At 41.4% G+C, this 12942-nt stretch overlaps 1 protein-coding gene across 1 annotated transcript in view; it reads right to left on the bottom strand.

Moving 5' to 3' along the window:
• Positions 1-892: 892 nt before the first annotated feature.
• The window catches only part of LOC111227564 (tensin-3-like), a 54246-nt gene continuing 42196 nt past the window's right edge, over positions 893-12942 (bottom strand). Inside the window, exons 16-26 of the mRNA XM_022753110.1 lie at positions 7319-7475; positions 6748-7202; positions 6494-6577; positions 6218-6349; positions 6016-6111; positions 5134-5211; positions 4345-4422; positions 3926-4094; positions 3738-3806; positions 3317-3346; positions 893-2718 (exon numbers count right to left, since the gene is read on the bottom strand). Coding sequence (XP_022608831.1) covers positions 2577-2718; positions 3317-3346; positions 3738-3806; positions 3926-4094; positions 4345-4422; positions 5134-5211; positions 6016-6111; positions 6218-6349; positions 6494-6577; positions 6748-7202; positions 7319-7475 — 1490 coding nt within the window. The 3' untranslated portion in view covers positions 893-2576. The remainder of the gene's footprint in view (positions 2719-3316; positions 3347-3737; positions 3807-3925; positions 4095-4344; positions 4423-5133; positions 5212-6015; positions 6112-6217; positions 6350-6493; positions 6578-6747; positions 7203-7318; positions 7476-12942) is intronic.

The raw sequence follows: 12942 nt of genomic DNA, 5'->3' as shown, positions 1-12942 counted from the left end.
ACCTGTGGTGGTGCTTCTGTCATACACATGCGGTTTTAGATATCTGACTCTGAGACAGTAATTACATTTATGATGCTCAAAGCACTGAAAAATTTGATTCAAAGATGCAAAAATCAATACTATCATAAAATGTAAGAGCTTTTTTTTTTCTATTCTGGATGACTGGACTGATTTTGATGCCTGTTTCCAGCTGTAGCTGCAGCTGTTTTAAGCTAAAAAACCTGTAATAAACCCAGTCTACATTGCATGCACAGCACCAAATGGCAGTCAGACAAAGTTAAAGTCCATAAAGTCCCCAGAGTACAGTGGATGGGTAGATTCATGTGACTCAACGGCAGGAGAACTGAATAAAAAACACACAAAAAGCAAGTTGTCTTTGTTAACCAATGAGGGAATCGAGGGACCATGATGCTTTGTTTCAGTCTGAACATCTAATGGCCTGTTAGTAGCAAATATTTTTCTCTTTTTTAACTTATTTTGGACCATTTTTTGCCTTTATCATGACAGGGACAGTGAGAGAGAGACAGGAACTTGAGCCCGGGACGTTGTGGATAGGACTGAGCCTAAACCGAGTGAGCACAGAGTCATCGCGCAGAAGAGTCATCAAAGACCAAAACGGAGCTAAAAAGGAGAGTAAATACTGGACTTACATTTACCATGTGGATACAAACACCACTCCACAATAATGCTGATGTTGCTCTGTATCTGCTGGATAACTATTGTTTACCATATCTACTTTGTTGTTAGTGTCATGGTTTTCCCTGACAGGACTGTTTCGCTGTTGAATCCTGTTGTGTAACGTTATTAAACGTATAAAAGACACTGTCTGTCATTGTTTGCGTTTGGGTTCAGTTATTCCTTCACACGTGACAGAAGGAAATAACCAATATGGACCCAGCGGACAAACTTTTCCTCAGTTTGCCATTTACTTGGGAAGACTTTGAAGTGACCACAGACACTTTTTTGAGTGAAGAGCCACATTTCCTCAGATTACCGGCTGCTATTTGGAAGCAGGACCCTGATTTTTACCCAAGAGGTGTCTTTAAGTCCAGCCCCGCTCCGTATCCAGTAGTTACTGAGTCTATCACATGTGAAGGAATAACTGAACCCAAATACAGACAACACAAAAGGGTATAGGTGGAAAAAAAAGGTCTTTTAATAACAAGAGCAAAACAGTCCTATAAGGGCAAACCATCACAGTTAAGTGCTAATATTTCAGTGTTGTGTTGTCAAGCTGCTTCCACTGTGAAAATGAATTCATGCAGATAAACAAAAGAAAGAACTTAACAGGTCCAAAAGTGACTCTGTTCATCATATATACTTTCTACCAAAGAAATAATATCAGTAACAACATGCTTTTCTCTTGTGCAGGGAAAAACTGAAAGCATCCACATGGTTCTATATGAAATGTTATTTTGTAATTTGGGTGAACTGATCCTTTAACAAGGCCTCAGACTTAGAGATGCTCTGGTAATATTCATTTAAAAATCAAATTTTAAAAATTAAACGTAAAGCAGGAGAGGAAATTAGGAAAGAAAAAAAAAGTTGTACTAATTTTATGACATTAATCACAGTAAATGAGACTCTTTTCACGATAACTGTACAAATCTGTATTTAAGTCGCTGGTGAAGGAACTGAATAACAACTATATTATTAGTAATACAACAAGTACACGTGGGCAGATTATGTAGTTAGCTCACTGTTATGTAAAACACTACATCATACTGTCCCCCCACAATAATATGGGGCATAATTACATAAATTCTGAGGTACACTTTACCTCTAATCCTAATGTACAGTTTGTGTTAATATACAAAAATATATGACAAGTATATTTAGGAACAATGAAGGTTTTTTTTACACATCTGTAAAAAGGGATAAATACTTTGAGCAAAATATAAACACAACACAATAAATCCATCTTAAGTACAAGGCAACCGCGTCGTTGGCTCTGTCACGTGACAGCAGGGTCGGTTCTGTTTGAACATATCAAATGGAGCTGTGATTTTAAACAGAAGTGATGCTGAAACCTGATTTACACCATTTACACCAAGAAGGAAAAGATTTCAGAATTATAACGTGGATATTTATGTGCAGAATATCTGATATTCTTCAGGTTTAATCTGAAGGAAATTAGTTATTTTTGACAGTGACTTCCAGCAACAAGTGAGTTCAGTGTGGTAGTGTAATGCATTGAAAGTAAGTTTGAAGATAAAGTCAGAAAAAGTGTCAAAATCTGATTCTCAGAGGAGATCGTCTGTGAAAAAGGGTCTGATTTTTTTTTTTTTTTTTCAAAGACAGAGTTCAGAGTTTGGCATCTTGCAGGTGATTATACCTGACAGTCTTGGCTCCCTCTGGTGGCAGCATCCAGCAGTGCAGCCAGAGCGAAACGCTGCTCCCTTTGCGGGATGGACCAACAGGACCAGGAGTTGGAGTGTGTGTCTTCATGTGTTTTTTGGCTCTTGGGAGGAAAAGTTGTTGTAGAAGTCTTTTGTTTTTTTCATATTGATGTGATGAAGTCGAGCCTCAGTCTGTAGTTTGAGTCTCTCTCTCTCTCTCTCTCTCTCTCTCTCTCGTTACTTTTTATGTGACCCAATCATGACCTTTGAGACGAAGTTGACGATGGCGCTCGCCGGCTGCTCCGGGTCGTGCTCAGCGAACAGGTGGCACATATTCTCCGTGTCACTCTGAGATTTCCTGGCGACAAATCCAAAGATCCTGACAGAGAGACACAGAGGGACAGACAGGGACATTTACAGAAGAGCAGCGGGGACAAATGTCAATACATTTTGAACAGGTGTGAACAGGTAAGGAGAGATTTGGAGACTTGTGTTTGCTTTGGGTGACATTTCACCCGAACTCTATCGAACACTCATCCTCTGCAGCCTTGAAATGCAGCTGTAAGAAGTTTATAGCTTCTCCACGTCTCCACTGTCCATCGATTAGCTGAGATACAGGTAAATGTGCAACCTCAGCCTCAGCAGGAAAAGTGAGTGTTTGATATCTAAAGACAGACTTTGGACCTCCTGGTGTCTTTGATCCTGGTCTTTGAAACTCTGCATGTCTCATTATCAAACAGCCCGACTATTTCAGCCGATTGTGGTGAGACCAAGCTATACCTGCTTTTTTCTCTAGTCATATATCGAAGCTAATTGCCTCTATCATTCTAATATTATTCCTCGAGGAGACTCCAGACTATTTTAGGCATATAAATGAAGATGCAATTCCCATAAACAGCTTTTTTTTCTCTACACATGCACCATAACAAAGGTGATGAGGAAAAAAGCAGTGAAGGGAGAAGACGATAAAAACTTACTTTGCAGTGGAACCGCTGCCTCTCGTCCATCTGTTCAGTCAGAATAACATTATGTTATAAAACTGGTTCTGGACATCAAATATACACATTCATATTTAACATATCTACATTAATATTTCATTAAATGTGAACGTATAAACAACAATCTCTCCTCTGATACAGCTTAAACTGACACTGTCATAACAGGACGAGGATGTGTCAAATAATTGCATATTAAATAAATTCATCATTTTATACAGGAGTGGACATCAGCTAATCAGCAGCAAAGGTTGAGAAATGTATCCTCTCTCTCTCTCTCTCTCTCTCTCTCTCTCTCTCTCTCTCTCTCTCTCTCTCTCTCTCGTGTGCTTTCCATTACAATGTAAAAGAGTATGGCCAGTTGTGTTGTTGCAGTTTATATGAATGAAGTGTCAGTACTCACTTCCTTCCCTGTGGGTCCAGAGAACAGAATATAACGGTGTTGACGGCGTAGTGTCTCCTGAAGAACAACCTGCAGGATCAAACAGAGTCTGTGTGAACATGTGGAGTCCTGCGTGATCACACCTGAGTCTGTGTGTGTGTGTGTGTGTGTGTGTGTGTGTGTGTGTGTGTGCATGAGCGATCACTCACTTCCTCTGGTTGTCAGTGAGTGTGATGCCCTGTGCCGACACTTTGAAGTGGACGACGGTGGAGGCCGGCGGAGGGTCCATGGAGAGCGTCACCGTGGTCGCCTTCTGAACCGCCTGGTGTCCTGTCAACGACTCCAGCTCCACGGAGCCCAGGTACCACACGTTACACGCTGCGCAGCGACGCGGCAACATACAGACAAACAAATACAAGGAGTTACTCACTGAAACACAACTCAGGTCCTTTGTGTATTTTATAGTGGATACAAACTACACTGAAAGTTTCAACTGCTGCTGGGCTCATGCACACACACACACACACACACACACACACACACACACACACACACACACACACACACACACACACACACACACAATCAAACAAACAAACACACAGATTTGAGTACATATGTGTTGTACCTGCTCCCTGTTTAAGGAGTTCAGCTGCCGAGTTTGTTGCTGTTTGTGCAGATGAATCATTCAGCTCCTCCACTGGGTCTGCAAGCAAACACACACACACACACACACACACACACACACACACACACACACACACACACACACACACACACACACACACACACACATACACACACATACTTGCATGTAAGACTGAGAGTTGCACATTTTTTTAGAACCAACAGAAGCAATTCAAATTTGAGACTTAAAACAAACATTAAAAAAAAAAATGTCATATTAAAAAGTTTTTAATTTGTACAGAATCAACATTAAGAGCATGAGCAGCAGGAAAACACTAAGCTCTCATTGTATGCATAAAAGTGTTATTGAAACCTGATTCACATGTCTTAACCCACAAAAAGGTCTAATAATCTTACTTATGATATGTGTATTCATGCAAGAGAGCTTGTTGGTCATTTTAAGGTTTTTCATTACAACCCAAATGCTACACTTGACTTTGGTTTCAAGGCTAATTTAAGACTTTATTAAAAAATATATTATGTGTTCTCCAAAACCCCTGCTGATAACAAAACGGTCTGAACCTCTCACATCTCAAATGTCTTAACTCAGCTACACACAGGACTTTGTCTGAATAGAGTGTTAAATCAACACTGACGAATGATGCAGAAACTTGGTGGTAACTTTTGACTCTTGGTACTCTTCAACAGGTGATGACTGAGGTGTGACACCTTCAGAAAAACGTACACACACACACACACACACACACACACACGCGCGCGCGCGTTTTACCTTTGTCGGGCAGGATGAGTTTACAGGGCAGAGCCAGAGGGGTGATGGAGTGCTGACACACCAGAGCAGTGAGACTTCCTGTTAAATAAAATCATAATAAATATTTTACAAACAAACCCGCCAAACACCGCAGCAGCTGCACCTCATCGTTCTGACCACTAGAGGGAGGCAGAGGAGACACATTAAAATCCCTGGTCTACTGTGTCTTTATCACCTGACTGCGTCCACCCTGGTGGACAGTTAACAGCTACAATTGAGGAAGTGAAGCACTTTAAAATGTCGGCTCAGTGTAAATTTGTTTTACTGCACTAAGAGAGAAACACTGGAGCTTCTATTGTCATCAGCATTACTGGTTAATGCAGTTTCTGCTTTTCCTCTGCTTTTATAAAACATGTGATTGACAGTTTTCTGAAATGGTTCTCAGTTATTAAGAAATGAAATGATTAAACAGAGCTATAGTCTGTGTTAGGTTTCGAGTTGGTGTTTGTGAGTATGAATGATACGGATGTGTATTGACGTATCTGTTGACACTGAGGAATTGTTTATGAATTTAAGTTGACCCCAGGAAGAGTAGCCATTGTTACAACACAGTGGCTAATGGGGATTGAAGTACATGAAATAAAAATAAATAAACCAGCAGGATCACTTCACGGTGACGTGGGATTTAGTGCGTTCGTTTTTGCATCAATATGATGAGATATTTGGATTTGTCAGGTATTTTATTCACTGAATCACCCAAAAAGAGATATTTTCTTAAATAAAATCTTAGTAAAATTCACAATATCATGACATAAAAGTAAAACATAAAGAAAATGTTTTCATTAAATGCCTTGCTCAAACATTTAGAAACACCAAATATGAGAAATGATGGACTATCCTCACCAAAGTAAGGCTCATTGGGGCAGCCTTTAAGACGAACTCCCTTCTGTGTGCACTCGATGAGGAAATGTCTCACCAGCTCATTGGACAGGTCTCCCACTGCAGAGACACAGAGACCACATTTCAGCATAGGAACTGTCAGACTTCTGGACGCTGACGTACATGAACAGTAAATACCACTCAGGAAAAAACATGCTGAACCTACCTTTCTTACTCTGTTGTACCACAGACGGAGGGGGTGTGGCCACCTTCATAGCCAACCCGTACGCCCCGCGAAACGAGTGACTGTCTCTGACAATGAACGAGCCCGGCTCTTTGTCCTTTAGCACGGCGATGGCTGTTCGGTGGGTCAACAAACAGAGATAAGCTAAAGTTAGAATCGCCGCACTCAGACTGTATATCGAGGGAAACCTTTGCACAAGGCTGTATTATCTGCTCAGAAGTGGCCGTTCTGGCTCTCAGGTCCAAAACCAATATTTACCTTGGTCTCTGGAAATGTCGGGCTTGTACCAGAACTTGGAAGTGTCCTGAACAAACTTCACAGTGTCATGCTTACTGCCAAAGTCTGCGAGACACAGATTAAAGCTCTACGTTAGGTTTGAGACTGGCTTTAGCCCAAATATGACAAAACACTGTTAAAGGGGCAGTACACCCAATTTACAACATGAATCTTTTAAACCACAGAGAGATACAGAGACCCCTGATCCCTGAAATACTGTATCTGGGATAGTGTACCTGATCCGGGTGACTGGGTCCCACTGAGTCCTCTCAGGGGGTCGGGGGTCATGGAGGACGAGAAAGGGATGCTGAGACTGCTGCCACTGTGAGGGCTGGAAAACCCGCTTAGGGAAGGGGAGCGGGAGCCAATTTCTCCCCCCTCAACCCATCTCCTCTTCTCAGGCAAGATCGGAGCGAGGCCCCCTTCTCCCCCGAGGTTCAGGGTCCCGAGCCCCTCCATGGCCTCCAGCAGGCTGTGATCCAGGCCACCGTTCCCCAACAACAAGGAGGACAAGTCTGCGCTGTCTGTCTCTCTGCGGACCCCAAGACCTCCACCCAGGCTTTTCAGAGCCCCCCGGGGAGAACTGTGGGCATTGGGAGTGCTGAGAGGGAGAGGGGGTGAGGGCTGGGGGGGGTACGGGGAGTTCAGGGAATTTGGAGTCCGGTCATGCCACACTGGAGGAGGAGTGGCACTGCAGAGGAGAGAGAGGGAGAGTTAGAAGTAGAAATGAACACAAACAAGTTTTTAACGAATTAGTATCATGTCTGGTTATTTAAGAACCAGGTGTGTGTGTGTGTGTGTATGTACCTGTCTGTGTGTGGGAGGGGGCTTCCTGATGACACGGAGCACATGGAGCCAAAGATCCTCTGACAGGAAGCAGGAGTGACCGACACGTCTGATCTGAACAGGTCTCCCTCTGTGGAGCCGCCGGCGTGGTTCATACCGTCCAGGAAACTACGGGCATCTGAAACAGAAAAGAAAAGGAAAAGAAAAACAACGTCAATCCTCTTCTAACACATACAGTCATCTTGTAAAAAACTAACCAGATGTATAGTGAAAAAACCCACAATTAGAGACAGTTATATAACCTATAGTAACTGCCTGTTTAACTATGTGTTTCCTTTCGTTGGGGCCCTGCCTTTGTTTGAATTACAGAACCATCAACATGTAACAGCAGAACAGAAACACATCTGTCATTTCTTTCTTTAACCATTATTTTTTAGGGAGTGTCAGAAGCAAGTGGATTTTTTTGTCAATAAGAAAATTATAAATTGCCAATTTATAGTCTTATCTGTCTATCTTTTTCATAGTGGGCCCCACAGGGACTATTTTAACCAAAATTATTTTCTCATCACATCACATTTTATTAAAGTTTTTGGACATTATTCCCAAAATTTCAGATTTTCTTTCCCAAAAAGTGTGTCTAGCCTTTTAATGTGTGCCTGTGTTTTGTTTCAGCAGGATGTAAGAGCATCATTCAGTCTGAATCATCCACATCTAACAATACTGTGTAGTAATGTGTCATCTCAAAGGCACGTTACAGTAATTCACTCAGATGTTGATCCAGTCCATCTGTGTATGTAAGTGTCATATCCAGTTTATTTTTATCCCTCTCACTTTTTTTTTAAAGTCACAATTTTGAGTTTGACGTTTTGAGAAATACACTTTTTTTGTTTATAGATAAAAACACTAATATCTATCTCATGACTTAAGTATAGACACTTAATGTGAGCTTAAGTTAGCCTATAAAGACTGGCAGTTTAATCCTAGCCTTCTGGCTACAGCTCAAAAATATATTAAATATAATAAGCATTAGTTTGACCTTTTGGTAAATGTGCATATTCTCTTTTTTGACAATTTTTCAATGAACTCGACAATGTCTGCAACACTGGAGCAGCTGTTAGCCTAACTTAGCATAAAGGCTGGAAGCAAGGGGAAACAGTTAGCCTGTCTCCATATCTTAAAAATCTCCTAAAAAAACACGACTAAAGCTCACGTTAACATTTCACAGCTTGTTTACAGAATTTTGTAAACACAGAAGACACAGTACTGTTTGTCCCTACTTCCAGCGTTTATGCTGAGTTAGCTTTGAGCATAACACACAGACACTTGAGTGAACATTACTGACTTAATTGAATCAAACTCTCAGCAAGAAAGCACTTTTCCTTTAAAACTGTACTTTCCTTATTTGTAATCTTGATAAACAGAGCACTGAGCTGGAGTCATGACGTAGTTAGCTTAGTTTAGCCTAAAGACTCTGAGCTAAACGGCTAGCCTGACACAAACTACACACTTTTTACATGTTTACATTTCTTTTGTAGCATTAAATAAATGACAGAGATATGACATTTGAGTTTGTGAGCTTTAAATGTGTTGGAAGTCGTATTTTTATTTTAGTTTGGACAGAGCCAAGCTTGTTGTTTCTAGCTATGCTAAACTAGGTTACAGCTAGTTGGAAGAGGAAGAGAATAAATGTGTGCAAAGCAGTAGGATTGACAGCGCACAACAAAAAGCAGAGGTGTATGTGTGTGTGTGTGTGTGTGTGTGTGTGTGATGTTGGAGGGCATTTCAAACATCCCAACATGACACCCTGACATTCTGACAACACAGTGTGTCATTCAGCAAACACCAGGACAGGCCTCCTCAGGCCACAGACAGGCCTGTGAAGCACGATGAGTCACCGAGAAAAGAGTCAGTCATTATAAAGAGCTCCTTGTTTCGGACGGCGGCCCCCTCCCTCCCCTCTTCCGCTCCTTCCCCTCCATTCAAGCACTCAGAGATGGAGGAATTTGGACTCGCAGCTTTGTCTGTGATCATGTTGGACAAGATACAGCATCTCGAGTGGATTATATAATCACACGTGTGCTGTTAATGAATTTGAGGAATGTATGAATGAGTGAATGACGCAACCGCAACACACACAAAGTACAAATGTAATACTATCTGAACAACTGAAGAGTAACTACTGAGCATTGCCAGCAAAGTTACATGACATATTGGATGTAGGTGCTTGTGCTTAACTTGAGCATTTCCACTTAAAACCTCTACTTTACTACATTTATTAGACACCTATTGTATCGTTACTTCTTAATAAAAGATTATACATAAAAAACATAAGAACATAGATGTTTTATTATAGACAATTTACAGTATAAAGTAGTTACAATTAGGTCCACCTCAAGAAACTACAACAATAAAATGCTGCTTATATGTTAAATTATAACATACCTATATAATGATATAATAAACTGAAAGAGAGAATTGATATATATTTTTGGGAACCTGAGAGTTCAATCCACTGCAACTTAAGAAAACACATGCAAATAGACAAAACACAAACAAATTCAGAACACATCTTGTTCAATGTGAACAACACATGTGCTGCAAATAAAGACAACACAACCAAATACACAAACAATGTAACAGACGAAAACAGAAGTGTTCCCAGGGGACACTAAAAAGTGATGAACCCTTGTTGCTCAATGCATTGTGGGGTTGAAGGTTGAAGGTTGAAGGTTGTGAGGTGACGTTAAAAGCATTGAACAACAAGTGCGCCCCAGCTGGGTTCATCACTTCACAGTGTCCCCTGGAATCACTTCCGTTGTGTTGTGAGTACTTCCAGCACATGTGTTGTCAAATTGATGAAGGTGTTTTCTGAATTTGTTTGTCTTTTGTCTGTTTGCATGTGTTTCATTAAGATGCAGTTCGTTGAGCTCTCAGGGCCACCGTACATAATGGCCACCAGACTGAGTGTATCAGTTGATTTTTGATAACTGAATTCATTGCTCATTTGCTAGAGAATCCGAACCACTTATAAACGCACTGTTTTGTAGACGGATCTGTGCACATGGTCATAAATAATGTGATGTTTAACATATTAGGGACCCAAGATAAAATCTTTCCCTCGGAGGCCACTGACAGGTCGATCTGACCACAGTAGTTTTACTCAAGTACATTTTTGAACCCAGGATGTTAAATATCTCCTACCACTGGTATAAAGGTTTTGAGTCTAATGGGACTTTCCCACAGCAGAAGGGCTCCCACACAAATTTCGATGATGCCTACATTATGTATGGTGTATCAGATATCTGTGAGCGCCGACTTACTGGCAGCTGTTCTGAGCAGGACTCACTTCACCATAGTGAAAGTTATGTCACGTATGTTCAGTATCTGTCTGTCCACAAATCAATTTAGTGTGGAGCGGAAATGAAAACTAGCAGATAAAGGTAATAATCCCACAATGCAATATGTTACGTTTGATTAATCCAAAACGCTTCCACCTATTGTTTTGGTGCCATATGAATTCCCCTCATTGTGTATCTAATACTCAAACACAGGCAGTTGACACTCAACTTATACTCTTAGAGGTTAAAGGTCAGGGGCCCAGAGCAGATTGTATTGTAGACTGTTTCAGATAAGACCCAAAGCTCTCATCACTGACACTGACTCATGTACAGCTCAGAGAGAAGAGAATAACCCGAGGCTGTAGTTGTTGTTGTTGTTTGTAGGAAACAAACGCGCTGAGGGGAATGCACTGAGGGCAGCAGGATTCCTCAAACATTCCCACAGTCGCCGTCAGTTTCCCTCTCTCGGGACTTTTTCCCAGAAAGCATCTCCCTCTGTTCCCACGGCTGATTTCTCTCACTGAGGTTTTTGTCACATCTGCTGCTCCACAGCTCATCCTAGCTCATCCACCTAATTACAGAACAGCCCAAACTGTGGCAACGCCGGCCTGACCCCACCCTGACCTCTGACCTCAGACCTTAGACCAGACTGCATGGTCGTTATTACACCCTCACACACCTTTCACCTCCTGTTTCCATGCTGCACAGTAGCCATAGCTACTCATGTTCAACCAGACACACACTAATGAAGAATCCTGGAGAGACGCACTGAGAGAGAACATTATGAGCCCAGTGTGAAACAGAGGGAGACGTGTCCATTTTCTTAAAGGTCCCATATTGTATAAAATGAGATTTTACTTGATTATCAAGCAGGTCTAGGTTCTGTATTAATACTGTGAAAGTATCAAGGTATAAAAAAAGAAAAGAAATTTTGCTCCATAAATTCTCAACTCTTTCCCCTCCAAAATAAGAGCTTTCGCTCCCTAAAACTATCTTTGGTGAAACTGATAATGTGACAGAACTGACGCTCCGTATTCAACATCAATACCAAGTGAAATGTCTGTATGTATTAAATACTGTTAAGTACTGAAAGCAAGATTCAAGTCAGATTTATGCTTTGTTTAAAAACATGTTTATATCTAAACACTTTTTAACTCTGTGCTTATTTAATCCCTGTGGGAATTTACAGTGTAACAACAACCAAAGCAAGGTCTGAAAAACACATGTGGCAAAAGTGATATGAAAATGCGCACAGTAACAGTTTGTTATGAAACAATATGTGTTTATATTTGTCAGATTGTTTCATATTTTTCCTAAATCTTTTGCATCAGGGAGGATTTCTAACTTCTACATTCGTTACCAGGGACAACTTTTTTGTACTGTGAAATTAGCTCATACTGTCAATTCTGCCAGTTAAGCTTCATTGAACAGAACTGAGAGAAACAGAGAGAGAGAGAGAGAGAGAGAGAGAGAGAGACAAACACAAACACAAACACAAACATGGAAGCAGACTCAAACAACAAACACACAAACTTTACCATGTGTGCTGTTACACTTTATTCTGTGAAAAGCTTTGAGAGTTTTTTCCTCTTTTCATTTTGTGAACAGTGTTTTTCTGTCCGTTGTTTTCTCCCCACTCCTGCAGCTCTGAGTGAAAACAAAGCCTCTTCAGTTTGGGTCAAACCGTGCAAACCAATTCCAGATGGCACAGGCCCATGTGGGCACGACTGCCAACATCCCCCAGCCAATACCCCCCCCCCCACCACCCCACCCCCTCTCAAAACCCGTAACACACACACACTAACAGATACACACTTTTCCTGATCAAAGAGAGTGATGGTTGTACGCCTCAGACTGAAAACATGTGCATACCTTCATGCTTGGTATGGAGATAAATCCCATTAATCATTAAAGCCACGGTGAGGTAATCTGGAGCTAATATCTCCCCTCACATTTCCCACCCCAGACCTGCTGCATGAGCAGGACGGTACGAGAGGCAGGGAGAAGAAGAAAAACTGAGACGTAGAAAGATGAAAAACATACCGCGGCCACATGTTTAGCTACAGAGCTCCTGTGTTTTCTCTGACAAAGAAACACTTCTTCTTCTTTCTTCCACTCACGCATCCAAACATTTACTCGCTGAGCAGCATCGCAGCGGAGCGAGGGATGAGCCTACACACACTTTTAAAAAAAAACACACACACACACACACACACACACACACACACACACACACACACACACACACACACACACACACACAATGATGCACATGGAGGACAACAGTGAGTTTGCAGACTCCCTGCT

This window comes from Seriola dumerili, unplaced genomic scaffold, assembly GCF_002260705.1.
Source record: "Seriola dumerili isolate Sdu_G_001 unplaced genomic scaffold, Sdu_1.0 BDQW01000189.1, whole genome shotgun sequence".
Classification (NCBI taxonomy): Eukaryota; Metazoa; Chordata; class Actinopteri; order Carangiformes; family Carangidae; genus Seriola; species Seriola dumerili.
This window is presented reverse-complemented; position numbering and strand designations above follow the sequence as displayed.